The sequence below is a fragment of the Triturus cristatus genome, chromosome 11 (genome assembly GCF_964204655.1).
Source record: "Triturus cristatus chromosome 11, aTriCri1.1, whole genome shotgun sequence".
Lineage (NCBI taxonomy): Eukaryota > Metazoa > Chordata > Amphibia > Caudata > Salamandridae > Triturus > Triturus cristatus.
In genome coordinates, this window is record NC_140594.1 from 230,592,318 (window position 1) to 230,617,646 (window position 25,329).

Sequence of the window (25,329 nt, forward strand, 5' to 3'; positions counted from 1 at the left end):
ATTTCTTGTAATATACCTTTACATTTTAACTTTTTATGACATAAGATGGAAACACCATTTTTTTTATTAGTAGAAGGTGAGAATAGAACCGTACCCACCCAGCTTCTCTTTAATTTAAGGGATTCGGCTTCCGAAAGATGTGTCTCTTGTAAAAGGACTAAGTCAGGATTATATGAAGCCAGGTAGGATAGGATTCTCTGTCGTTTAATAGGATTATTAAAACCTTTTACATTCCAGGAAATAACTTTGAATTAGAAACAGTAAAATTTTGATGGAAACAAAGAATACGGTAACAAAAAGGGAAAGAGAAGATGCCAATAAGAGAGAGAAAGATATTGTATGAGACTAGAAAAACACCAGAGGAGGATATGAGGAAATGTGAAGGAGACAAGGTTAAAACCTCACAAAGAGAAAAGAAAGGAATAGATACAGGGAAAAAAGATAGTAATGTATCCAGTAGGTAAAAGGGAGAGAGAAGGAAGAGAGGGGGAGGAAAGAGAATAAGAAACACAAGAAGAGACAGTACATATCCAAAAAGGATGCCTGAAAGAGACATACCTAAGGGGAACATGAATGAGGACGACGGGGCAATGGCGACACTCAACAAGACAAGCCTCCCAAAAGAGGGTGTCCGGAACGCACCAGGACGAGGGAATATAGTAGGGGAGTCAGATGGGTAGAAGGGATAAACACCAACCAATCTGTATAGGGATGCAAAAAGGAAGGTTAAAATCAGGAGAGAAGATAAAGGAATACACAACAAATCAACAAACAATACGAAGAGATAAATATTAATAATAAGAACTTGTAACCTCTAAAGAAGAATACATAAAAAAAAGAAGAAAAAAAAAGAAGCTACAAGAAGAACCACATCAAAACCATTCAAGAACCGTCAAAAAAGCAAGACTGTAACTGTAAGAAAAAGGAAGGTTAGAGGATCAACCATTGGAAGAGGCGGAACTATCCATGCCACTGTTAGTTGGGATATGAATTAAGTTCTTAAGTTCCACAGGCTCCTGGAAAGTCCAAGTCTGGTTCTGGTATGTGACCTTGAAGATACATGGATGAAATAGACCATAGCGGGCCCCAAGAGAGCGCAAAGGGGGGCGAAGATTCAAAAATTATTTCCTTCTAGATGCAGTAGCGTTAGAGACATCTTGAGTAAGAAACACCCTCTGACCCAACCAATACATTTGACGTTTAGAGGGAGCTGCAGATAATACTGAAAGAACATCCGTAAATTTCAAAAAAGAATGATGACTCCTCTTGGTTTAGCCGAAGCAGAGGAACGAGGACCAAGTCTGTGAGCCCTTTGGATGCTGAGAGAAGTAGTAAGATGCATGTCCAGAAGTTTCGGGAGGAAGGAGATGAAGAATGATACAGGCTCATCTCCTTCCAAAGATTCCGGCAAGCCATAAATGCGTAGATTGTTTCTTCTATTTCTATTTTCTAAATCCTCAGTATGTTGTTGAAGGGCACGAACTGATTTTTCCAAGGAAGAGATGCGTTGGGAGTTAACCTGTATCTCCGGCAAGTGCTGCTCCACAGATGTTACTCTATTATCCATAGAGGACCATTTCTCCTCAAGAAACTGCATCTTACTATTGGTTTCCGTAACAAATGGGCGCAAGGCGCGTATCTCTTCCAAAAGTAGTTCCATAGAGATAGGAGATGGTGTTTTGTCTGGAGAAGGAGGGTCTTGTTTCAGGCGTTTGGATGAAGCATTAGGTGGAGAGGATTTATTTGAAGTAGATGACGTTGAGGAAGAGCGATTAGATACAACACCTGCCATTTGGCCTGAAAGGGAAGATGAGTCTGATGTCGAGGAAACTGAAGGTGTTGCCGCAGGAGCACTTTTTGAAGGAATAAAAACAAACTTTAGTTTACGCAATTTGCCCATAGGAAATTAACAGTCAAGTCACAGAGAGAGCAATGTACGACAAAGAAATGTTCCAGGAAAAGCAGTTGAAAAAGTTGGTGGGCAACTGTATTAGCATGTACAAAGAACACAATAAAATAGGTGTTCCAAAAGGCAAGTCAAAGCAAGGTCAGGCAGTAAAAGGGACGCGCCCCTGCAGGCAGCAATGAACATCCAACATAAGTAGTGGCAACACGGAATGGAATTAAATTGCAGGCAAGATAGAGTCAAAGAGTCCACCAAATGGGAGAGAAAAGCACACAGTAATTGGGCATGTTGTAATTGAAGGGATTCTAAAAAAAACAAGGAGATGTGGGAAAACCAAACATGCCAACATATGAGGAGACGCTCATCCAGAATGGCAGTTATCCTGAAGAAAAATTACAAAGCAGGAAAAATGGGAAGCAAACCTTCATAGTGACATAGTATGCGCAGATAGTCCATGGAATATCAAGATAGGAACAGAAACCCAGCAACACCGGGGTCAGCACCTGAAGAACAGAACACAGCAGCGCTGAAATCTCCTCAGGGAAAGACGCGCGCGCCTAAAATGGCGGCCGTCATGAAGGGAGCGGAGCACCGTCATATAAATCAACAAGCGCGACGCGCTTGAAGCTCCAAAACAAACTCACCGAAGGCAGCAAGTGTTCCAATTCATAATGCGGGCATCTCGGAATATCAGCACTGATGGAAAACGCATCTGCGGCTCCAAAATACGTCCCGGTGCGGCGGAGCAAACTCCTTAGGCGGCCATTTGGATCGGCACCTTGACCACGCCCCTCATGTGTGTTTTTTGAACTCTTATTATTCTCTGTGACGAACTAGCAACCTAGCTTAGCACCACAGGGTTCAAAGGGGGCCAAACTTGAAAACAAAATTTGCCTTGGCAAAAATGTTCAAACCAGCTCCACGCTGCAGGCGGCCATGACTAGAAGTAGAAAACACGAGGATTTAGGCCTAGATCTCTGTACAGGGGTGAATGTATGACATTGTTCTGCATTCTGTCCATCAATTGTTGTTTTTGCATTTGTCACCCCGAGTGGGACGGGTATGCCCAGACGTGGGTCCCGTACTCTCCATGCCACTGGAGTCAAGCTATCCTGGCTGAAGAGGGGTGAAACCCCGAAACCGGTCCTATGATGCTTGTTTCCAGTCCAGGGAGGACCTGGTCTGGCAGTTCGGGCTGGACTGTTCCCATTGGGCACAGGGTCAAGACTGATTTGCATATGGCTGGGTTCAAACTGGAATGGCATGGTGAGCAAATAAACGATGGATTTAGGCCCAGATCTCTGTACTGGGGTGAATGCATGACATTGTTCTGCATTCTGTCTATCAATTGTTGTTTTTGCATGTGTCACCCCGAGTGGGACGGGTATTCCCAGACGTGGGTACTGTACTCTCCATGCCACTGGAGTCAAGCTATCCTGGCTGAAGAGGGTGATACCCCGAAACCGGTCCTAGGATGCTTGTTTCCAGTCCAGGGAGGACCTGGTCTGGCAGTTCAGGCTGGACTGTTCCCATTAGGCACAGGGTCAAGACTGATTTTCATATGGCTGGGTTCAAACTGGAATGTCATGGTGAGCAAAAAAACAATGGATTTAGGCCCAGATCTCTGTACTAGGGTGAATGTATGACATTGTTTTGCATTCTGTCCATCAATTGTTGCTTTTGCATTTGTCTCCCCGAGTGGGACGGGTATGCCCAGACATGGGTCCCGTACTCTCCATGCCACTGGAGTCAAGCTATCCTGGCTGAAGAGGGGTGAAACCCCGAAACCGGTCCTAGGATGCTTGTTTCCAGTCCAGGGAGGACCTGGTCTGGCAGTTTGGGCTGGACTGTTCCTATTGGGCACAGGGTCAAGACTGATTTGCATATGGCTGGGTTCAAACTGTAATGGCGTGGTGAGCAAAAAAACGATGGATTTAGGCCCAGATCTCTCTACTAGGGTGAATGTACAACATTGTTCTGCATTCTGTCCATCAATTGTTGTTTTTGCATGACTAGAAGTAGGACATGAGGGCCTCATAGTTGATTCAGGCCCACACCCCTAGCCCTGAAAGCAGCCCCCAAACTTGCAGCACTCCAGGGTAATGCCAGAGTAGCAGAAGTGCCACACCGGCCAGGGTTGAATTACATCAGCGCAATAGTGCCAAAACCGGGGCTAGGTGTATTTGTACCCTTTTTGACATTAGCTCCAATTTAGAACAAATTGCTCTCACACATGTATTAGCTACTCATGTGCAAAAGAGGCAAAAATTAATTTTCTGGTACGTGTGTAAATTTGTCCCAAAATATTAGAAGACAATCAGAGTCAGATTTATCAATATTTGATGCAGGGCATCTCAGCAAGACAACTTGCTGCACTGTATCAACTTCAGAGAGCTGGAATGTGCCATATTTACTAACATATGGCACTTTCCTGCTCTCTATCTGTGCTATGGTGCAAGGGACAATTGTTTTTGTGCATTAAGGTGCACCTTCCTGCACAAAAACAATACTTAGAAAAGTTTTCCTCTTTCTGAGTGTGCTATAAAATGCATCACACTCAGAAATAGGAAAATATGAGGAGAAATTAAGATATGTCCCCTTGTATTCTATCGGGAAGGTGTACAATTTTTACGCATTCCCAGGTTTGCTCGTCGTTGGAGATCTGCGAATGCGCCAAAAGAATGTGTGTATTTGTGCGAACATCCACACTTCACCCACCTAATGCCTTTCCAGTGTAGAGTAGATGCAAGGAAGAGACTTGCGCTGCCTTGATTTACTCTGGTTTTAGGGTCATGCAAGGTGGCTTTGCGTGACTTGGTAAATCTGAATTAAGGATTGTGTTGCCGTTGTGTCACCTTGTGTGAAACAAGACCAATGCAGTCCTTTCGTTAATCAGGGCACCAGTGCAAATATAATTTACTTGTGGAGTTTTAGCACCACTTCATGCGCACAGATCTAAACACTACTATGGCCCCTCTCTCTCTACTTGCAAAGGAAAACAAAAGTGGCAATATTCTTGTGAGAAGGTAATGTCAAGCTGGTTCTGTTTGCCTTTCTTTAAAACCTACTGGCCAACGTTACTCTACATTTTATAATAGAAATGTCCACCTTTACTATAACGCTTGCTGAAAAGCTTAATACAACTTTGGGCAGCGTGGCCATTGGCGGCACCTCCATTAAGGCGGAGGAGTGTCGCCCCACTGCTTTCTGAGCAGTTAAAAAGGAAAAAACAATGATAATAATGCAATGTTATTATCATTTTACTTTTCCATACTTGCTCAGTTCTAGAGGCGGGACCGGGCTGTGCAGAGCAAGGGGAGGAGTGGTGGGAACTCTCTAAGTTTGCATGATGGTTTGGGCGGCCGTCTTGGGTCAACCACGGCCGGCCAAACAGTCATGCGCACTTTGCATGTTCTCCACCCGGCTGTATTGCACAGTGGACAACATGCACAGGCTCATATTCCCTGTCTGAGCGCCGAACCACAACGCTCAGACCAATCACAACACTGCTGTCATGGTGCAGCAGCATCAAGATTGGCTTAGGAGAGCCTGTGTGCTTCCTGCTTTGGACCGGGAGTCGAAGAAATGTGGAAAGGCGGTGAATTTACCCAGGTAAGTGATTTATATATTTTTTCATTCCTTCCCCCCAAACCTCCTGCCCCATTCCACCACCCCGGTTCGGTAACAGCCGCCACTTAGCTTTGCTACTGTATTTGCTCATTCTAACGTCCCAAGATTCTTGTAAAGCCCTTGCTAAGGAGGAACAAAAGGGGGTGGTGATGGACGGAGCATCAGAACCAATCAAACACTCACACCCAGTCAACAGATCTGGGTTTAATCCATCACCGTTCTTTAGCCCACTCTGCCACCCCAGTTCAGACATGGCCATATGCAAATCAGTCTGACCCTGTGCCTCATGGGAACAGTCCAGCCCGAACTGCCAAGCCATGTCTTCCTTGGACCGGAAACAAGCTTCCTAGGACCGGTTTCTGGCATTTCAGCCGTCTTCAGCCAGGCTTGCTTGAATCCAGTGGCAAAGTGAGCAAGGGACTCACGTCTGAGCATACCCTGCCAACTTATGGCGAACAAAGCGGTACAAAAGGGGGTGGTGATGGACATATAAATTGGCAATTAAAATGCGGAGCAGGATCAATGCTTGTCCATATTTGAATGATGGGCCTCTCTTTAGGAGGCAGATTCTTGGAGCTGGTGGTGTTATTCAACGGTTTGTGTCCTTTATGTACGCTCTTCAAGTCATGCACAGTAATTGATAGTTGCATGCATGAAGGCGAAAATCAACTTGTTCTGAACTTGGTGCAACCCATATATTTACATTTAATTATTAGCGATCCCAGTTTTATGGTATTTTTTTTAACATTTCCATCTGTATTTGTCTATATTTATTTTTTGTTCATTTTATCTCTATTTATCCATAGTTATTTTTAACTTAGTGAAAAAAATGAACCTGTAATTGCTATATTTCCATGTTTATGTAACTGACAAATGTATACTAAAATTTGAAATTCCAAGGAATTTTAACCATTTTACAGTACAATACAGTCATCTGAAATCATTTGTATTGTAGAACAGCTTAAACCACTTTCAGGCTGCAGGTATTTCAGAATCAGTAGGAAATCTTTTTTCTATTTTTCTTACTTCCCCTACCACTGTCTGCATAGCTGCTAGCCTATTATGCATGCTTAACAGCAGGGGGAATTGACCGAAGAAAACCTATTTTTTAAAAATATTTTTAAATATTTAGCAATACATACAGACAGGCATATAGATTGTTTTCTGTGTGTATTTATCTGTAAACATTAGCACAAACGGAAAACAGGGAGCCCTAATAATAATCAAAGGTAATGCATGCTCTGTATTTATAGCCTACACTTCATCAGTCGTAGTAAGAGTTCGCCCAGTTCAATCACTATCTTCCCTTAAGTATACACATAAATCTCTAGAGTCTGAGGAACTTCACAGCACCACAAGATGGCAGCATTTGCTCAACTGTCACACAGGCGCAACCATGATGCTCTATTATCCTGAATGCACGGCTATTTAAAGACATATGCTATGTTTTTTTTCTCTTATAGAAGTTTTAAAACACTAATCTTTCTAGAAGTGAATGCATTTTTGTACCAGTGCAGCGCTGCTCAATTACGCTCTCTCGTTTGAGACGCTTCTCTTTTGATCTGTCTAGCTGCCAGTGAATTCTTGAACTCGAGAATTTTTCTCCGAGATGGTGATTAAAGGATTAGGGCTCCTCGAGGGGGATCAGCTGACGGTCTCCTAGAGTGAGAGAGGCCTCTCGGTGTATGGTGGAAGCATGCCTAGCAGCCCCAAGAGCTTGCTGTAGACGATCAACATGTAACCGTGCAGCAGCACAATGGAAACAAGTTACAACGCAGGCAGTGCAGAGATGAACCATAGGATCTCAGTGAGGCACAAACATAGCAGCTTCTAAAGATGTGCTGCTTCAGGGGGGGGCGACTTCTTTACTTCCAAAGTTCAGAGCTTAAATTGTAAAATGTAAGGGCCTTTTTAGAGTTTGGCGGACACAGGATACTCCGTCACAAACCTGGTGGAAGACCTGTCTGCTGTAGTTCCAGTACACTAAAATGGCAGACGGGGAATCCGCCACGTTCTGACGGAGTGGCCAGTCTGCCAAACTCTAAACAAGCATTTGCAATGCAATAGGTCTCACATTTACGAGAGTTTAAGCTACTGGCGTTGTAAATGACAATAGCTTTAATTCTCTCAAATGCAAGACCTATTGCATTGCAAATATTTTTGGTTTTCAAGCGCCCCATGCCGCGCTTGCACGTTAATAGAGGCCACGCCCCTATCTTAAGCCGAGCCGCGTCTAAAGAAAGGGTTGCGGCAGCCATTAAAGTGTAAGTGCGGTATGGGGCGCTTTTACCAAAAAATCATTTGTTTGAAAAACAAATGCTTTTTTTGCTAAAAGCGCCCCAAACAGTTCTTTCATTTTAATGACGTCCACGCCCATTACTTAGGTGCGGCTTGTCTAAAGAAAGGAGCGTGGCCTCTATTAACATGCAAACGCGGCATGGGGCGCTTGGAAACAAAAACAAAAAAAGTGAATAAAGAGTAAAAAAAAAAACATGTGCCGCGTTCGGTGGCGCAAATAAACCAAATTCTAGTACTAATAGCATTTTTGTTCTAAGCTGCAGGGCAATAGTGGCTGTAAATTACCCATCCCCTCTTTATGGGCCCTCATCTGCAGCTCCGACCAATAATTCCATGAGAGGTTAACAGCTGACATTGACTGAAGCTGTGACCAATGGCCCTTAACTAATAAGGGGCGATTCCGATTTCGTCCGTAAGGGCTCCGAGCGCTGGTTGGAGCCCTTCCGACCGAATCGTAAAGTGTCGTCCGGATTCCTTTCCGATCGAGCTATTCCGATGGGCTCGGTCGGAAAGGAATCCGACTCGGATTTCCGGATGGCCGACGACAGGCTCGGAGAGTCCGTCCGCCGTCCGGTAATCCCTCAGTACTCCCCCAGCTGCCTCTTTACGACCGTGGGAGTACGATGGCAGATTTTCACTGCCTTTTCGTGCCGGTCTTTTCGGCACGAAAAGGCAGTCGGAAACTGTCTTTGGGGGCCCCCAGTAGGGCCACCATGGGTGCGAGGCAGCCAAATGGCGGCTTGGTGGCACCTATGGTGCCCCTCTGTTGATCCCTGCACCCAGTGGCAGGCTCCTTGGGGTGCCGACCACAGGGTGCAGGGATGAACTGCACCCCTGCTTTTCACAATGCAAGCATGCATTCCGCTCGGAATGCATGCTTGCATTGTGAAGTATACGAGTGCGACCGAACCCTGTTCGGTCGCATTGTACTTGCAGGGCCATAACCGACGACAGTAGTTCGGTCGGTTATGGCTTCTGACCGATGTCGGATGGACCTGAGTCCGTCCGACATCGGAATCGGCCCCTTAGTAGGGAGAAACAGAAATGTTGGCACGGAAGGTAATTATATTGATTGTCTTTGAGGTTGCTCTCAACATTGCTATGTTTTATGGAACCTTTGGCTTTGTAATGCTCACATGATCTTCAATTTTGCAATACAGGACAGCCCTGATCACAAGATCCACCTGTTTGAAAATAACAGCTACAATGGACGGAAAATGGAGATCGTGGATGACGATGTTCCCAGTCTCTGGGTTCACGGATTCCAGGACCGTGTGGCTAGTATCAAGGCTATCAATGGAACGTAAGGAAATATATTGAATGTGCTGCATTACTAGTCTCAAAAATGACATAAATGGTGCCACTGACTTTGGGGACACAGTAATGGAACAGCTTCTTGTATATCCTCAACATCTAGCACGTGTAGCTTCCAGTACACGTCCCATGGCTTCTAAATACTTCAGACTTATCAATGACACAATGTTTTCCACAGTTCATTTGCACTGGTTCTAGGAGTGGGAGGCTGGTGCAGTGATGGTCCTTGCGTAAGATAGCTGTGGTTATAATAGTTTGGTAAACTGTGATATGTACTCGAAACTTCACACCCACAGCCCGATAGACACATGGATGACAATCTTGACTTTGAGTGGCAGAGATATTTTTCACTGTCACTTTGTTAGATCCCAATTTGTTTTCTCTCCATCGAAAAAGCCCGTCACCTTGTGCAACGTATGGTTCGCAGTGGTGCACAACTTTGAATTCATCTTATACAGTGATCTCAAGGAGTTATTGCATTACGTGAAACTGAGAGTATTTGAATATATACGCAAACATAGTACCTTGCAGCCGCGGTCGGTAGTAGGAGTACCTGCAGGGCGGTGACGTGGGGTGGGGGAGGGGCAGGGTAGGGGGGGGTAGTAAACTATGGATTACGGAGGTTTACAGGTAAGTTAACATATAAATTAATAAAACGAATTTCGTTGCGTGCACTGCATCGCATTTGGGGATGCAGTGCACGCAACGAAATTCGTTTTATTAATTTATATGTTAACTTACCTGTAAACCTCCGTAATCCATAGTTTACTACCCCCCACCCTGCCCCTCCCTCTCCCCACGTCACCGCCCTGCAAGTACTCCTACTACCGACCGCGGCTGGTATCTTGGGCAAGTGTATATAAGTAAAGTTCATATTATCACGATTTTTTTAAATATATCAATGAAGGGGTTACGTTGACTCAGCTTTACATTAGCATTCTAGTCTTCGTGCCTGATTGCAGTGCACTTTGTCGGGTATGATAATTATCTATTCCGACAGCTTTAACTTCCCAAATTCTGCATGCCCCAGTAAATACTGGGCCTTTTATACATGTTATAGTATAGCTGTTTGCACAGGGATTGCAATTTAACAGGTCTCTTGAAATCAGGCCCTTAGCCTTTGGAATGTGCTATATGACACCCTGTATGCGAAGTATTAAACACACCCCTCGAGATGTTCTTCTTAAAGTTGCATGAATGGCAGAGCCACCATTTCTGCTTTGTATATTTTTCAACTATGAGAATATAAGTGTGTGTGGTGCACCAAAAAATCAGAGACTTACATTAGGCGTGACTTTGACAATCTATTGACTCAACAATTGAAACTACTTACCTTCAGTTAAAATGGGTGTGATGGTTTAATTTTCAGGTAAATTCATAGCCTTTCAAATAAAGATGTTTAGTTAAGGCAAAAGGCATCTATTTCCAGAAGGGACTAGATGTGGAATGTATTTAAGATTTTAAGTGAATCATCACAATTAGCACGTTTTCTCAGATCTTACATTTTTTTTTATTTCATGTAAGCACACAATTTAGAGCACAGACCTTTAACTTCATATCTCAAAATGTCTACATATTTTATGGGTTTTTTAAACTTCATGTCACGGGGTTCACTGTGAAAAAAATGATTGACTCTTCAAACAGACGTTTACATTCTCTTATGGTTATAGATGTATTTGTTTTTCAAATTCTCCAAACTTTTCCAGGTTATATCTGGAACCATGCGCCACTCGCATTTATCCAGAAGTAATAGTGGAAAGGTTATGTGAATTTCTATTTCACATGTGGAAATGTTCTTGTTTATACGCTCGCATACAGTCAAAAGGAACCCAAACAAATGCACTTGAGTATTTTTCTACAGAGAAAATATATTTTATCCATCTCCTACACCTCACCAATACTTAGAGCGGGTTTCGTTCCCTATACCACCCCAGAAGGGACTGAACGCCCACTCCCCACCCACATTAATACATTTACACACACTGAAACCGCTGTCAGTAAATCCACCTATAAGTGTGAAACACATTTTTCTCAATTCAAAGAGAGGCTTTGCAGCCATAAATGAAGCGCTTTGAGCATGTAAGTCTGACTTGCACACGCAGCTGACCTCAAGAGTGAGGCCTTCTGTGTATTGTCTGTAACTATACGGTGTATATCCCTTTGAAGCCTGCATGGCCCTAATTGTAGGCTGAAGGCCACTGCTAAGGCATACAAAGTGAATGTACAGTCTCCTGGAGTTAGTGTCACGTCCAGTGTTGTGCAAAATGCCACTGAGGGATGAGCTGCTTATACTTTATCTGCTTACAAGCATCTGTTAAAAAGTCGGAATTCCCTTCGTTTCAGTAAGGTGTCTGTCTTTGTGGATTTACAATTACTTGCAAGGATTGCACGCCTTTGATTTGTGAGATGGCTCCTGCTTCCCACACCTAGGCACTCTCTTTGGGGGAAATTAACCCAAAAGTTGTTTTTCTCATATGACAGAGCCGGACCGATATTTAAGAAGACATCATATATTTTCTGCCATGTCCTCCTATATGATGATTGCCAGGCACTACAGGCAAAACAAGTCTGTCAGAGCACCTCCCATACAAACCAAGAAGGTATTTTGGGGCATCTTACAGTTAATTTACAACACCACAAGATGTCGCCAGAGGCTGCTGCATTACTTTGCCTTTTGGGAGTACCTGGCTCCACATCATACTCCCAAGATCCAAGGCTCATTGTTTCCAGTGTCACTTCTGCTTGGTGTCCTCTTTTATCACCTTTATCCAATGCTGTGAGACAGGGTGGGGATGCCTTCTATGGTTTCCTGAGTGATGACACTAACACAGATGGGATGGACCTCTCAGTTGTGTCTGCTGAGTGGGCACTGGTAGAACATATTTACAGTTCATACATACAGTCACAGAGTTATGGCTTACTTCTATCACAATGTCAATTGTTAAAGGATGGATCTAGATTTTTTTTTTTTATAAATCAATATGGGGCCAGATTTATAGATCAGTCTGCACCTAGGTGACCACAGAGTCTGTGAACATTTAAGGCATGGAGGAAACATACAGCTGAAGGTGGTAGTTTACTCTGCTTTCGTCAATCAATCAATCAGGGTTAGTAAAGCGCAGTTACTCCCCCGCGAGGGTCTCAAGGTGATGTGGTTGGGGTGGGTGGGTGCAGCTCCGTTGAGTGCTGGGGTCATCTGAAGAGCCAGGTCTTGAGGCCCTTCCTGAACTGGGGCAGTGTGAGAGCTTGCCAGAGGAGGAGGTCGTTCCAGGTCTTGGCCGCGAGGTGGGAGAAGGACTTTCCTCCCGTTCTGATCTGGTGGATGCGTGGGACGGTGGCCAGGGAGAGATCGGCTCCCTGATCGCGAGTATGATATAATGGGAACACATGGGTGGTAGCAAGGGAGAGTCACAGGGGCGGCAACTGGAAGAGTTGGAAGCATCCACACTTCTTTACTTTCTGGCTACCATAGCTGCACCTCGTTATCTACTCCAGGTACATTTTAAAGTACTAAACACCCCCATATTTTCAGGGGTACACAGGAAATTATTTCTCCACATGGAAAAATGTATACAACTTGGAAAAAACGGGGGCATAATGTGTACGAATGCACGTATGCCCTAGCACTAAACCTAATGTTTGCTATTCGTCAGTCCGCTGGAGTCCGACTGGTAATATAGGAATTTTTTGAAAATGTCCTTTTTTGTAGATCTCTGCACTCACTCCTTTGTAAATTGTCAATTGAGAAAAAAAAAGAAACCTATGTGAGAGCCTGGAATACTTTTTATGATGCATACATTTACTACTTTTTGTTCAGAATCGGAACTTCAGTGTTTGTGCACAAACCTAACTTGCACTGTATGTCAATAGCGAGCCATGCTGGCATCTGGCCAGAGCATTAATGATGCATTACACAATCTTGAAATCATTGGTTTACAAATATATTCACTCATTTTGCATCAGCGAGTACCACACCACAACATTGACACAGTGCCATGAAGGCTGGCAGGGCGCAGGGCGAGTGCCACTTCATATCCAGGCCAAACGAGCGTTCACAAACAGAGCTTGATGAGATGTAGTTGAGGATTGTGTGGGTGAGCAAAAAATGTTTGGTTTGCTTTGAAAATGTTTAGTTGTTTGGTGTTATCACGCTAATGCGTCGGTATTAGCTCAGAATACGGCGCCATTGTATTTCATTTGTGTTACAGTCAGCACCGCTCTTTCCAACTTCATTGCATTCCATCCTTTTGCATTTTTAGGACTTTCCTTCTGGTTATTTTATTTCATTTCGCAAAGCCCGCAGAATGACCCCAGTGCCGCTCTTCAAAGAGTATAGGAATGTCACGCCTTGGTTCAAAATAGTTCCCTGTGGGAATAATACGCCTCGAGGCCTAAAGGTCACGTGACACCTAAAGGAGAACTCATGCAGCACACAGTATTCTGTTAGGGCGTGATTCGCAAACCTATTTGAGCACCTACTTGTAACCAAGGTGCACAGAAAAGACATTTGTGAGTCTAAATTCCACACATTAATTCACACAGTTAGAATGAGTGAATCTAGAGAGCACTTACAATGGTGGAACAGCTGCTAGTATGGCGGATTTTGTACTGCCAGAAGTCTTGGGGTAGGGCTGGGAATGAAAGGGCTTTGGGGAGAGGGTGGTCATACTAAACGGATGTAAAGCCCACCGCTCTTAGGTTTGTAGATATTCCCTATCAGTCGTGTGGCCATACATTCCATTGACACAGACATAGAATTGATCCTATAGATTTGGACTAACTGTGTTCCCAGTTTGAGAATGGGTAGAGAGCGCCCCCATATTCACAGGGCTGTGGGACGGGGGGGTTTCTAGAGCGCCCTCATATTCACAGGGCTGTGGGACGGGGGGGTTTTCTCCGGAGGGTAACAGTTTCACTGTGGAGAAAAATAAAGAAAATAGTTAAATGGGCGTTTGCAAGTTTTCCTCCAGATTTAATTATGCGGGCTTTTTAAAATGATGTAGTCATCATGAGTAAATATCGACCAGTGGGAGCGCTATTAAATCCACTGAATGAAACCAAAACATGCATTTGCCCCCACAACAAGCAGTTCTCGAAAGAATGAGTTTAATACTTGCTGTCAACATTTAATGCTCAGTGTTACTGAAATCTCAGCTATTTGTGGTTTTCCAACTTAGAACTTTGATCTACTAGCTGCAGTACTTCATTTAGGCTGGGGGTTGGAGGTTGCATGTGGGGCCCGCTGTCACGTATTTTTGGGGGACAGCAGTCACTTTTACTACTCAATCAATCAATCAATTTGGATCTGTCGAGCACGGCTTATCACCCGAGGGTATCCAGGCGCTGAGGATGAGCCAATACTGGAGCCGCCAGGTCTAAGACATTTACCAAGAAAAAAGAGATGGAGACACAAAAAGGGGAAAGGGGGAGGAAGAGAAAGACGGATAAACTGTGACAAAGAATAAGCAGGGAAGAAAAAGAACCTGCAAAAGTGAGATAAAGCGGGTGCGAGTGTCTGGTGGTGGGCGAAAGAGGCATGACTTTGAATAAAGACCACAAAGCCTTGGCATTTGGTAACACCGGGCTGGCAACAGGCTAATGAGCCGTATTGAGGCACTGGTACATATTATTTTAGACGTAAAGGCCTGAGGTACACACATATCTACATGTGCAACAATCCTTTAACGTGTTTTTTTCACAAAGCTTTTTAGGTCTCGCCTACGCAGCGCGCATGCGCTTTTTAGGAGAGACCTTTGGTAATCGGTTCGCTTTTTCGCCCAAAAACGTGGACGCGTTGCATTGCTTTCAATTGCAACGCGTGCACGTTTGGCGATTCCTTTGTGCGAGTGAGCTTTGAAAACATCTGTTTGTAATTAACAGATGGTGCCTGCTCGCTCCCGCAAGGGAAACAGGCGCAGGACCCCTCCTCTCTCCCCTCCCCCTGCTGCCTCTCGTCCAATTTTTTATTTTTTTTTACTTTGAGCGCGAGGCGCGCGCGCTTGTTTAGATTGACATGAGCAGTACAACTTCCTCAATAATGAAGTTTTGAAAACAAAATGACACAAGCGTTGACAAAGCCAAAGTTTCCTCCCAGACCCAATGGCTTTGCTAATGTCTGTTGTATTTATGTCTCGCTCAGCCCCAAATCTCTTACCCTTGGGTATTCAGATGAAGTTCACGTGAGACAGATCCGGCGAGTGTACCTGACCAGGGTCACACATTTGGGCTCAACGAGCCCTGTGGCTGTGTGGACTCTTTCTCCAGGCGATGAAGCGAGAAGCTTACGAGATTCTCTGTAGTTGTTGAATGCTTTCATTGGCCGCTTGGTTTGAAGCTGCCTTGATGCGGTTTGCATAGACTGGTGGTTCTAAACATTCCCTCAATGGTTGTGACTTCTCGGTTTAGTAGAGCAGTGCTGAGTGCTACTGGGTAACGAGAAGACACACCAGCATCAGACTTTGCCTAAAAGCATTCACTTCCCCATTACCTTACTGTTCTCAAGTTAAGCTGAAAAATAGCATCTATGTGTGAAGTGGAGATAAAATGAATAGCTCTCGCAGCCCTAGAAAGCGCGGGGCTCCGGCGGCTGCTTTCTGCCCTCGGAGGTGCACGTTTTACACATTTCAGCCCCGTGCTGCGCCGTGCACTGGGGGGGAGGGGGCACGGTTATTAGGTGTTGGGTCGGGTTTGGCAGTAAGCTGTGAAAACAGGCCCAGGTTTATTTTTCCCGCTGACTACTGTGGCAGTTGCAATTATTGTGCATTGTTAGCGCGAGGCCTGGGCCGCGCAGGGGTACAATAGAAGGCTGCCCTCTGGGGGGAAATGAATGTGACTTACAGGTTCTTGGGGGGTCAGGCAGACTGATTATTTACTGCCCAAGAATGTGGCTTTCGGGGGGAGGAGCCAAGATGGCGACCGGAGCAGACGCTTGAGCGCCCGGCTCCGTCGGCCCTTGGCCTCGGACTATTATCCTGATGCCCATCCTCGCCGATTCTCGAGGTGCAACGTGTGCGAGGACGCGCTGACCGCGCCGCCGCTTTCCCGGAGTCTCAGCCCGCCCGGATGCCGGAGTTCTGGGTGCTTTTGTTCTCTGCACTGGACCCCTGTGCCATTGTGGCCTTTGCCGGCCCCCTGGAAGCTCCGCAGTTACCGGACCCGCTAGTGCAAACCTGAGCCCCGCGGTCCCGATCTCACCTCGCACCACGGATCGTCGCCGGTTGAGCCCGGGGAGGGACGGCCGGACACCTTCTGCACCCTGCGCCTGACGGGCTGGAGCTGTGGGGTGGGCCCCGGTGCGGCGGGTCTCCTGCCCCGCTCTGAGGACCGCGCTGTGGGAGGCTGCTGACCCCCTTCTTCTATTGCCTAGCCGGCGGCAAAGAGAACCCGCGGGAAGGGAGGCGACTGTCGGCCTTCCCTGTTGCGGCGCAGACCTGAGGGGAATTGACTCCTTGCCACGACCCCCCCCCCCTGGCCATTACACCGTACAGCGGTAAAACATGGCGTTGATTGCCTGCTCGCGGCTGGGGGGTGATGCTCCGGTCTCGCCCGCTGCCCATTACGCCCTCCCTCTTCCGGACGCCAGCTCCACAGTGCCGTCCCGGATGGCTGCCGATGTGGGGGCCCAGCTTCCGCTGACATGCGGCTACGTTCTGGCTGTCCTGCGGGACTTTCGACTAATCATGTGTGCTGGCCTGCAGGCGCTGAGTGAGCGGTTTGACTCCATACTGTCGGTTGCGGGTCGTGAGCGCTCTGTTTGTCATCAACAAGGCGTGGGTCTACCAGTGCTTTTGTCCTCTTGCGGGGACGCAACGGCGGTGTATGATTGTGCTACACTGGTGCCTGCATCCGGCGTTCCCGGTACCCAGGATCAACCGCTCTCCAGCTCAACTGCGGATACTTTGTTCCCCTGGTCATGGCTGCCTGCTTCATTGTTGCCTGCCTCACCGCGTCCGCAAGAGTATCCTGCTGAGCGATACCTAACAGCCTCGAGGAATCGTCCGCGGTGGCCTACTGCTTCTTTTCTGTGGAACTCCTGTACTCTACTTGCCAGGTCTGGATTTTATGTGGTGCAAAGAGGGACCTCAATAGATGGTCGGCGGCCATTTCGTGATCCTACTTCACCATCTTCTCACAAGCGGCCATCTTGTCTTTGTCTGCTCGGGATGCGGGGCCTTCATGTAGGGGCTGGTTTAATCCCAAGCCCGCGATCGGGCCAGGGCTAGAATGACTTATATCGCCATGGTTCATGGACGGGCTGGACTGGGACTGGAACTGTATGTATGTGTTGTGCGCACTCGTCGTGATTTGTCTTCCCTCGCTTAAATTGTTGTGACACGTTATTTTCGCACGCAGTTTTTGGCGTAGTGGGTTCTTAGTGTGTGGAGGCCATAGCTGGCTGATGGTTTGGGGCGCTCTGGTGTTCCGTGGGCTCCTCCCCACCTTCTTTTCTGTCTTCTTATTTTCTTTACTCTATTCCTACTTTCTCTCTTGTCTATATTTCGGGTTCATTGGGCGACAGGCACTATGCTGGGGGGGGGGCAGGCCGTAGCCTCCGCATTGGTGTAGGGTGGGGGGGTATTACTCTGTTCTTAATTAGTTCTATGGGCCTTTTTCTTTTATGTCTATTCGCTATACTTGCTTCGATTCGGGGTCCGGGTGTGGGGTGGATTGAGTGGGGGCGGCTCTGGAGGGGTGCGTAATTGCTCACGTGACTATCCTGTTATATCACTGCACCGCCTCACTGCTTGAGATTTTACTTCCATTGTTGTTTTAATGATGCTGCTGCTCTCCCGTATGGTGAAGCTATCTGGCGGACTCGAATCTCTTTTGTTCTTATCCTTCACTGACTTTTTTCCCTGATAAAATTACCTTAAAAACTTAAAATTAACCTTCACTTCTCCTTCCCCTGGTGTCAAGGATCTCTCCAGTATATCACTCATAACTCGTTGTTAATCTTGACCGTTGAAGCACAGGGGATGTAATGTTGGTATCAGTGCTTAACCGCATCGTGGCCGGCCTGACGGTTGTAGGCCCGTATTTGTTCTATTAAGATGCACGAATATAGCTTTAAAAAAAAAAAAAAAAAAAAAAAAAAAGAATGTGGCTTTCATGCCGCCACTGGCCAGGGGAAGCCGGCAAACAATGGTTCAGCTGTACTGCAGCTGTAGTTAGTGAGGCAACAGGGGAGGTGTGTGGGTTCAGTTGTTTCACACGCATGCGCGTGCACGCCTCGCGCTCTCGTCTGCCACACATGTCCCTCTCCTTTATTACACATACACTTTCTTGCTCATTTCCAATCATAGACGGCCACTCTTTATTTTACGAATACACACACACACCTCCCCTTCACCCTCATTTTTCTCTCCATGTATCTCTCACACGCTTTCTTCATTTCCACTCAATCTCTCACATGCTTTTAATCTTTCTCTTTCACTCTACTTCTTACTCATTTTCAATCTCTGACATTTAAACGCCATCTCCCTTTTTCCTCTCACTTTCTCACACACAGTATCTTTCGTGCCCCTGCCAACCACTCACACTCCGTCTTAAACTCTTTATCACGCCCACTGTTTCATCCTCACATCGACTCTGAGCCTTTCACCCTTCTCTCTCCCACTCGCAGCCTTCTTGATCTCTGTGTCGATGCCTTTCTTCCTCCTCTCACTCGTCGTTTTCCCGACCTTTCTCTGCTTTCTGTTTGTTTAAAACTGTTCGAATGGCAGAATATATGTTTTAATTTTGCTAAAAAAAACATGATCTGCTCAGTTATTTGTTACAACACAGCTGTGGGTGACGTAATCAAACAATATTTTAAGATAGGCACAATTGATGTCATGTGCATCTAATGTTGTGCAACGTTCCATTTCATGAAAGCAGGACCTTCTTTGCACTAGTGATGCAGGTACCATTTTTATAAAATCATTTATTTATGATCCAAAATGGATCAGTAAAAAAAGAAAACAAGCATTGGCATAGCCAATAGGTCTCGCCTTTGGGACCTGCTGCATAACTAAATACTTATAAGATCCCAAAGGCGAGACCTATTGGCTATGCCAATGCTTGTTTCTTGAGCAAGTGTACCTTAATTCTGTAAATAAAGATAAAGAGCCTCATTTATTTTTTGGAGGGCCGTATATACTTCAGTCGCACTTGTGAAGCTCCCGACCGCCGAATTCATCACTGACCGCCAAGCTGGATAGTCATTTATAAAGCATTGGCAGAAACCACCGTCACAGTGGTTCCTGTCAATGCAGTCTGCTGTTTAGTGCAGGGCTGCACCAGCATCAGCAAAACAGGATTTACTTTTTGAAAATAAAAAAACCTAATGGTCCCCTCGCCATGTCCTATGGCAGGGAGAGCATTATTTGGTTTTAACTGACCCTCTGGTGGTGATGGATAGTAACAAAAATGGCTACATGTCCGTCCGCCCCGATTGAGCGGGTGGACATGTAGCCATTTATCCGATGGTCCTCACTCTGTTGGGCCGTTGGAGAGATTTGGCTATGGCGGTGACAAAGTAGTCACCGCTGTAGTCAAACGTAGGTCCACCCGCATTTAAATCGAGTGGGCGGACCTTCATGTTGGCAGTGTGTATACTCTGTTGTATTGTGACGGAGTATACACACCACCAACATATAAATTGGGCCTAATTCACACTTAAGTCAACAGCAAGATATAACTACACAAGTATAAAAACTTTGCAATAGCTCACAGTATATCTACGGCATTTTTGGTGTCATTTGCTGTATTGTGAAATATCTTCAGAAATGGGTGAGAATGATAAACAAATTAGTTTGTAGATATTTACAATGTACTGCAATTGTAAATTGTTTAGAGGGCATGGTCATTTGCTGGGTCAGCTTCTCAGACAAACTTCAATTTTTCCTTTGTTGATATGACTTCTCACCTTTTTTTCAGGTGGGTAGGTTATGAATATCCTGGATACAGGGGTCGGCAGTACGTATTTGAAAAAGGTGAATACCGTCACTGGAACGAGTGGGGTGCCAACCAGCCCCAGATTCAGTCCATGCGGCGCATCCGGGATATGCAGTGGCACAAGCGTGGCTGCTTTTCTTCTGCTTCTTCTCGCTCTGACCCAGACCCTGCTCCCGCCCCGGCTCCAGCTCCTGCTCCCGCCCCTGCCCCCACTCCAATCAGTGCCAGCAGCTGAAGGAAAGCCAACCATGGTGAGCCGGGGCCGCCATGTCTCATTGGAAAACACACAAAGAAGAGAAAGATGACATGATCTTGCAACAGAAAAACGACATGTTTATGTGTTTCAGTCACAGACCTCATAAATAAATCTCTGAACCAGAAAATTATTTGTCTTTAATCCTTTTTTGCCAAGGCAAACTTCATGCACAAGTCTGGGCTACATCAATTCAATAAGAGTTCCCCCATCTAATAATAGCAGATGAATTTGTCTGGGAATCGTTTAATTCTATATTTGATGCAATTATTAAGTCTTATTACTTTCAATTTAAGGAAACTAGTGTAGGGCATTTATGCTAAATTCTCATTAGAATGTTAAATGGTGCATTACAAACTAAACACATACTTGTAGATCACAACTTCAAAATATATTTTAGTAATAATGTACAAAAAACTTGCCTACAACAAATGTCAGTCCTTTGAAGTTCGATTAGATACATATAACAAGACAAGTCAAGAAAAGTTGATTAAATGCACAATAATTCAAAAATTTCATATTCAATAAGTTAATATAGTAAGTTAAATATAATGACTGTTAACTTGAAAGGTTTTTGGTTTTAAAGAGCTACAGTGTTACTAGAGTCTATAGTCACTGATTAATAACATGCAGTGCAAAGCACCATGCCATAGCCAGTCACCTTTGTAAAAAGAAAAGAAACAAGAGAATGAAGCACTGCAATTTAGGTAGATGGTACTATTTGTGATAGCACCTGTGTTGGCAATCCTGTGGTAATAAGCAATACACTGGTGGCGTTTTCTGTTTGTGTAGCTAAACATGACCGCTGCATTTCCGTGTGTTTTAGGTTTCGGATTGTAGTTCGTTAAATGGAGTGTTTTAAGGTGATTTTATGTCACTTTCCTTGGGGTAGATATCAATCTTACAAACAATCATAATGTCCTTTTGCAGACTTTTTTGTGTGGAATCTTTTGGATTTAATAATAATATACTGTAACAACTGCCTGAAAGTATGTGTGTATAACAGCTCTGGGTCATGCTCTGTAGATAATTTACAGGTCATGGTAGAGAGTTTCTACCCCAAATAACCTGTGGGGGCAAACTGAGTGAGAGGGTCTAGGTGCAGGTCCTAGAATTTGGCCACACCTTCTGCTTTGAATGGCTGAAGGCTAACACAAGGTGCACAGGCCACACCCTGTACGTAGTTCCCCTGCTGCCAGATCTCACAGTGCATAGTGTTTGACTGTGCCCAGCATGCTCTTTGATCAGTGTGTAGCAATCCACTATGCCCTCGGCCTACCATCAAGCCATACAGAAAAGTAGAGTTTAGACAACGTAGACGTAAAAAATGTGCAGCTTATTTAATATTTACCTGTATATGGAAAATACAAAAATGTAAAGGTAAAAAAGACGAAATGTTCCCATTACATTTGTGAATTGTTAAGAGGCATATATTAACCCTTAACCTAAACCATAACCGTTAGTCTGTTGTTAACCCTAACCTTTTTTTCATTTACACCCTGCTGTCTATACCATTTTACATGTGGTATAGAACCCATGCCCTGTCCTGTTTCACTGTTATCCTGCTCCTTTTTCTTATAACATCTCTTACAACACCACTCAAGCCTTCCATTACTCTAACCCTAAACCTAAGCTATCCTAACCCTCACTCCAACATTTAACCACACCTAACACTAACTCTTACTTCACTCCTAACCATAAAATCTTCCCTAAGTACTTCCCTTTTGCCATCCTTAACTCTAACATGGAAATTTCGTCGAGTGCAACCTCTGAATTTAACCTAACCCTCACACCATACCTTACCACATCCCTAATAACATAGCCCAACCTTACTTCACATTATCTCTCATACTCTAAAACAAACTTCCCACTAAACATAATCTGACCCTAAAGTTCACCTTAACCCCGTCTTTTACCCCTACCCTAACCTTTGAATGCTATACTACTAAAAAAAAGAATAATATTGTATTATTTACATTTTCAGCCACTACACTAGTTACTCTTCCTCCTAAGTTATAAAGGTTTACTGCAAATGGTTCATAGGCTGCAGCTACATAGCCCGGTCGCCTGCAGCACGTGTGTGATTTGACCAGGTTTAGTGGGCTGTGGTCACAGGACGTGAGATTTGACCATGTCATGCAGTCAACCCCATATACCCAGAAACTGCTGGACACTGACTCTGGATGTGCTGATTGGGCTCTGGGGCAGGCAATTCCCTCCACCCAGGCCCCGGCCCTAAGTTTCCTGTCATGGCCGCCAGCTTGGCCTCTGTCACCAAAACCATCTGGACAGTTGGGGTGTTAGCATCAGCAGGTTATTGCCAGAGGGACTTGCGGTACCCACCCCAGAATTAGTCTAGAAAATTTAAGCCAAGAGGTTATTACACAATACAGTGTTCTAAACGTATTGGCTAAAAAGGAGGGATGGGGGAAACTTGCTGAGTTTCACTCCACGGAATTCTGTTACATAAAAACTCTATGGAGTTTTGCCATTGGGCTGAAAATTTGCAGGTTGCGTTGTTCGCACTGCGATTTAGTGCCAGTAGCGTGAGTAGCGCTGAAAAATCACTGCAAATGGTATCACACGGTGTGCAAGATCCTGCGGTCATTCGAGTTGATTTTGCTGCCTCTCGAGTAGAAGATCTGCTTGAGCAGCACCAAATCTACTAGAAAAGCAGCCTCTGACAGCAACCAATCGTGATAGAAAATCGTGCTAGGGGGTGCCAAATCTCGTTTGCATTTCTTGAGCTTGTTGGGAAATAATGCAGCCACACGGTGATTGGTGGAATTTGGCCGGAACTCCGCATTACAAGAGTAATGCTAAGTCGCCAAATTATGCCAGTTCTGTGTGCGGAATGAAACATTCCACACACCCCTACTGTTGGACTTGGTCCTTTTTGCAGGGTCATCCCTGAACTTTTTGCCTTCCTCCTGTATTTTGTCTGACCTGTTTTTGTTGGTTTTATGACTCTGGACACTTTACCACTGCTGATCAGTGCTAAAGTGCATATGCTCTCCCTATTGTAAATTGATGAATGGATTAGTGACTCCATGATTGGCGTCTTTGGTTTACTTGTCAGACCCTAGTACAGTGCACTGCGTGTGCTCAGGGCTTGTAAATCAAATGCTGCTGGGGAGCTTGCAGCACTGGTTGTGCCACCCACAGAATCAGCCTGTAAAAGTGTGTCTCAGGCCTGCCATTGCAGAGCCTGTGTGCAGTTTGGTACTGCCATGTTGACTGGCCAAGTGCACCCACTTGCCAGTCCCAAAACCTTCCCTTTTTCTTCATATCAGACACCCCTATGGGAGGTCCAAGGGCAGGGTGCATTGTAAGTATAAGGTAGGACATGCCCTGGTGTGTGTGGCATTTCCAGATAGTGAATTACAGCCATTTTCGTTTTTCACTATTGAAAGGCTACCTGTTCCCCATAGGCCAGAATGGGCAGTTTGATTATAACATTTTATAATCCTAACTGACTCATTGAACTAGGTAGAAATTCGAGTTTAGTATGCCTGAACTCGGAATGATACAATACATCTTTTATTCTGTGTTTGAAAATACCACTTTTAGAAAGTAGGTATTTTCTTGCCTAACTATCCGAGCCTGCCTCTGCAAGATTGTGTATTCCTTGTCTGGAGTGTGAGTGACAGGGGCTGGGGGATTCTAGGAGACAGGGTGAGTCAGCACAGGGCTGAATAGAGAGATATGCATGTAGATGGGTGGTAGGAGTTGCACCTGGGAACTGAATAGGGCTGTGACTTCCCTCCACAATGCTGGCTCCACCTCCTGTGGTGCGTCTGATGTCCCTGGCCTGCACTGTGAAAGGAAAGAAGGAGTCTTGTCAACAAAGTGCTCCAGGACTGACCAGATCTGGTTTGGACTAGGCAAAGGCCTCTCTGCCTTCAGAAAACAAAGATATGTGCATTAAAGGGGGGACCCAGACCCCAGAATTTTAGATCACTTTGGGAAACAAGAAGAACCTTTGCTGTTGAGAGGAACCAGAGAAACTGAGGAAGAGACTATCCCTAGCTGAGTGCTGTTTGGGGGGATTGGCCTGCAGTGGTTGCCTGACTGCCAAAGAAAGGAGAAAGGACTACTTTCAAATCAACTTGTGAAGGATCTTGAGATAGAGCTTGCCTCCTGCTGAAGTCTCAGGGACAACAGACTTCATCAACCAGCTCCCCAAGAGTTCTCTTGAAGTGCCTGCTGTTGTGCTGGGCCTTTTGAGGGACTGCATGTTGCAAGGAGCTGGAAGCGCGACTCACAAAGAAGAAGCGTGTCGCCACTGCAGCCGCTGTCTTCGCATCACTGGAGGAGGGTGTCGCCACTGTCGCTTCGCATCGCAGAAGCGCCTCGCATCACCGGAGAAGAGTGTCACCATCGCATCATCGGAGAAGTGTGTAGCCGCCGCAGCCCCTGTCGTGGCATCACTGAAGAAGGGTGTTGCCGCTGCAGCTGTCGCATCACATCGCTGAAGCGTCTCGCATCACTGGAGAAGAGTGTCGCCGTCGCATCACCGGAGAAGCGTGTCGCAGGGCCTGTCGCGGCTCAGAAGAATCGTTGAGTTGCCGCATGGCCATCGGGCATGCACGCATCGTGTTGCATCAAGGAGAAGACGCCATTTTGTTTCATTGCACTGAATCTTCATTGCATCACGGCGTTTCAGGCCGCATTGCCACGGAAGCGCAGTAAGAAACTGACGCATCACTTCCCCACACCGAGAAGAACCAACGCATCCCCTACGCATCAGTAGGGACATGACGCATCACCGTTCTTGCGTGTAAGGAACCGACACATCACCTTCCCTGCAACACTTTCGTTGTATAGCGTTACACATCCAAAGGTACATTGAACTTAAAATGTCGCATTTACCATCTTAAGAGAACTAAGCTATTTCTACCATTTTTAAAGTACAGTATTGTGGATTTTTGTCGTTTGTGGTCTTGTGATAAGTCTATATAAAGAATACTTATTTTTGATATAAAACCCGTTT

At 45.4% G+C, this 25,329-nt stretch overlaps 1 protein-coding gene across 1 annotated transcript in view; it reads left to right on the forward strand.

Annotated features, from left to right (window-relative positions):
- The window catches only part of CRYBB3 (crystallin beta B3), a 78,393-nt gene extending 57,927 nt beyond the window's left edge, over positions 1-20,466 (forward strand). The window contains exons 5-6 of the mRNA XM_085636214.1: positions 8,995-9,137; positions 20,066-20,466. Coding sequence (XP_085492340.1) covers positions 8,995-9,137; positions 20,066-20,318 — 396 coding nt within the window. The 3' untranslated portion in view covers positions 20,319-20,466. The remainder of the gene's footprint in view (positions 1-8,994; positions 9,138-20,065) is intronic.
- The last annotated feature ends 4,863 nt before the right edge of the window (positions 20,467-25,329 follow it).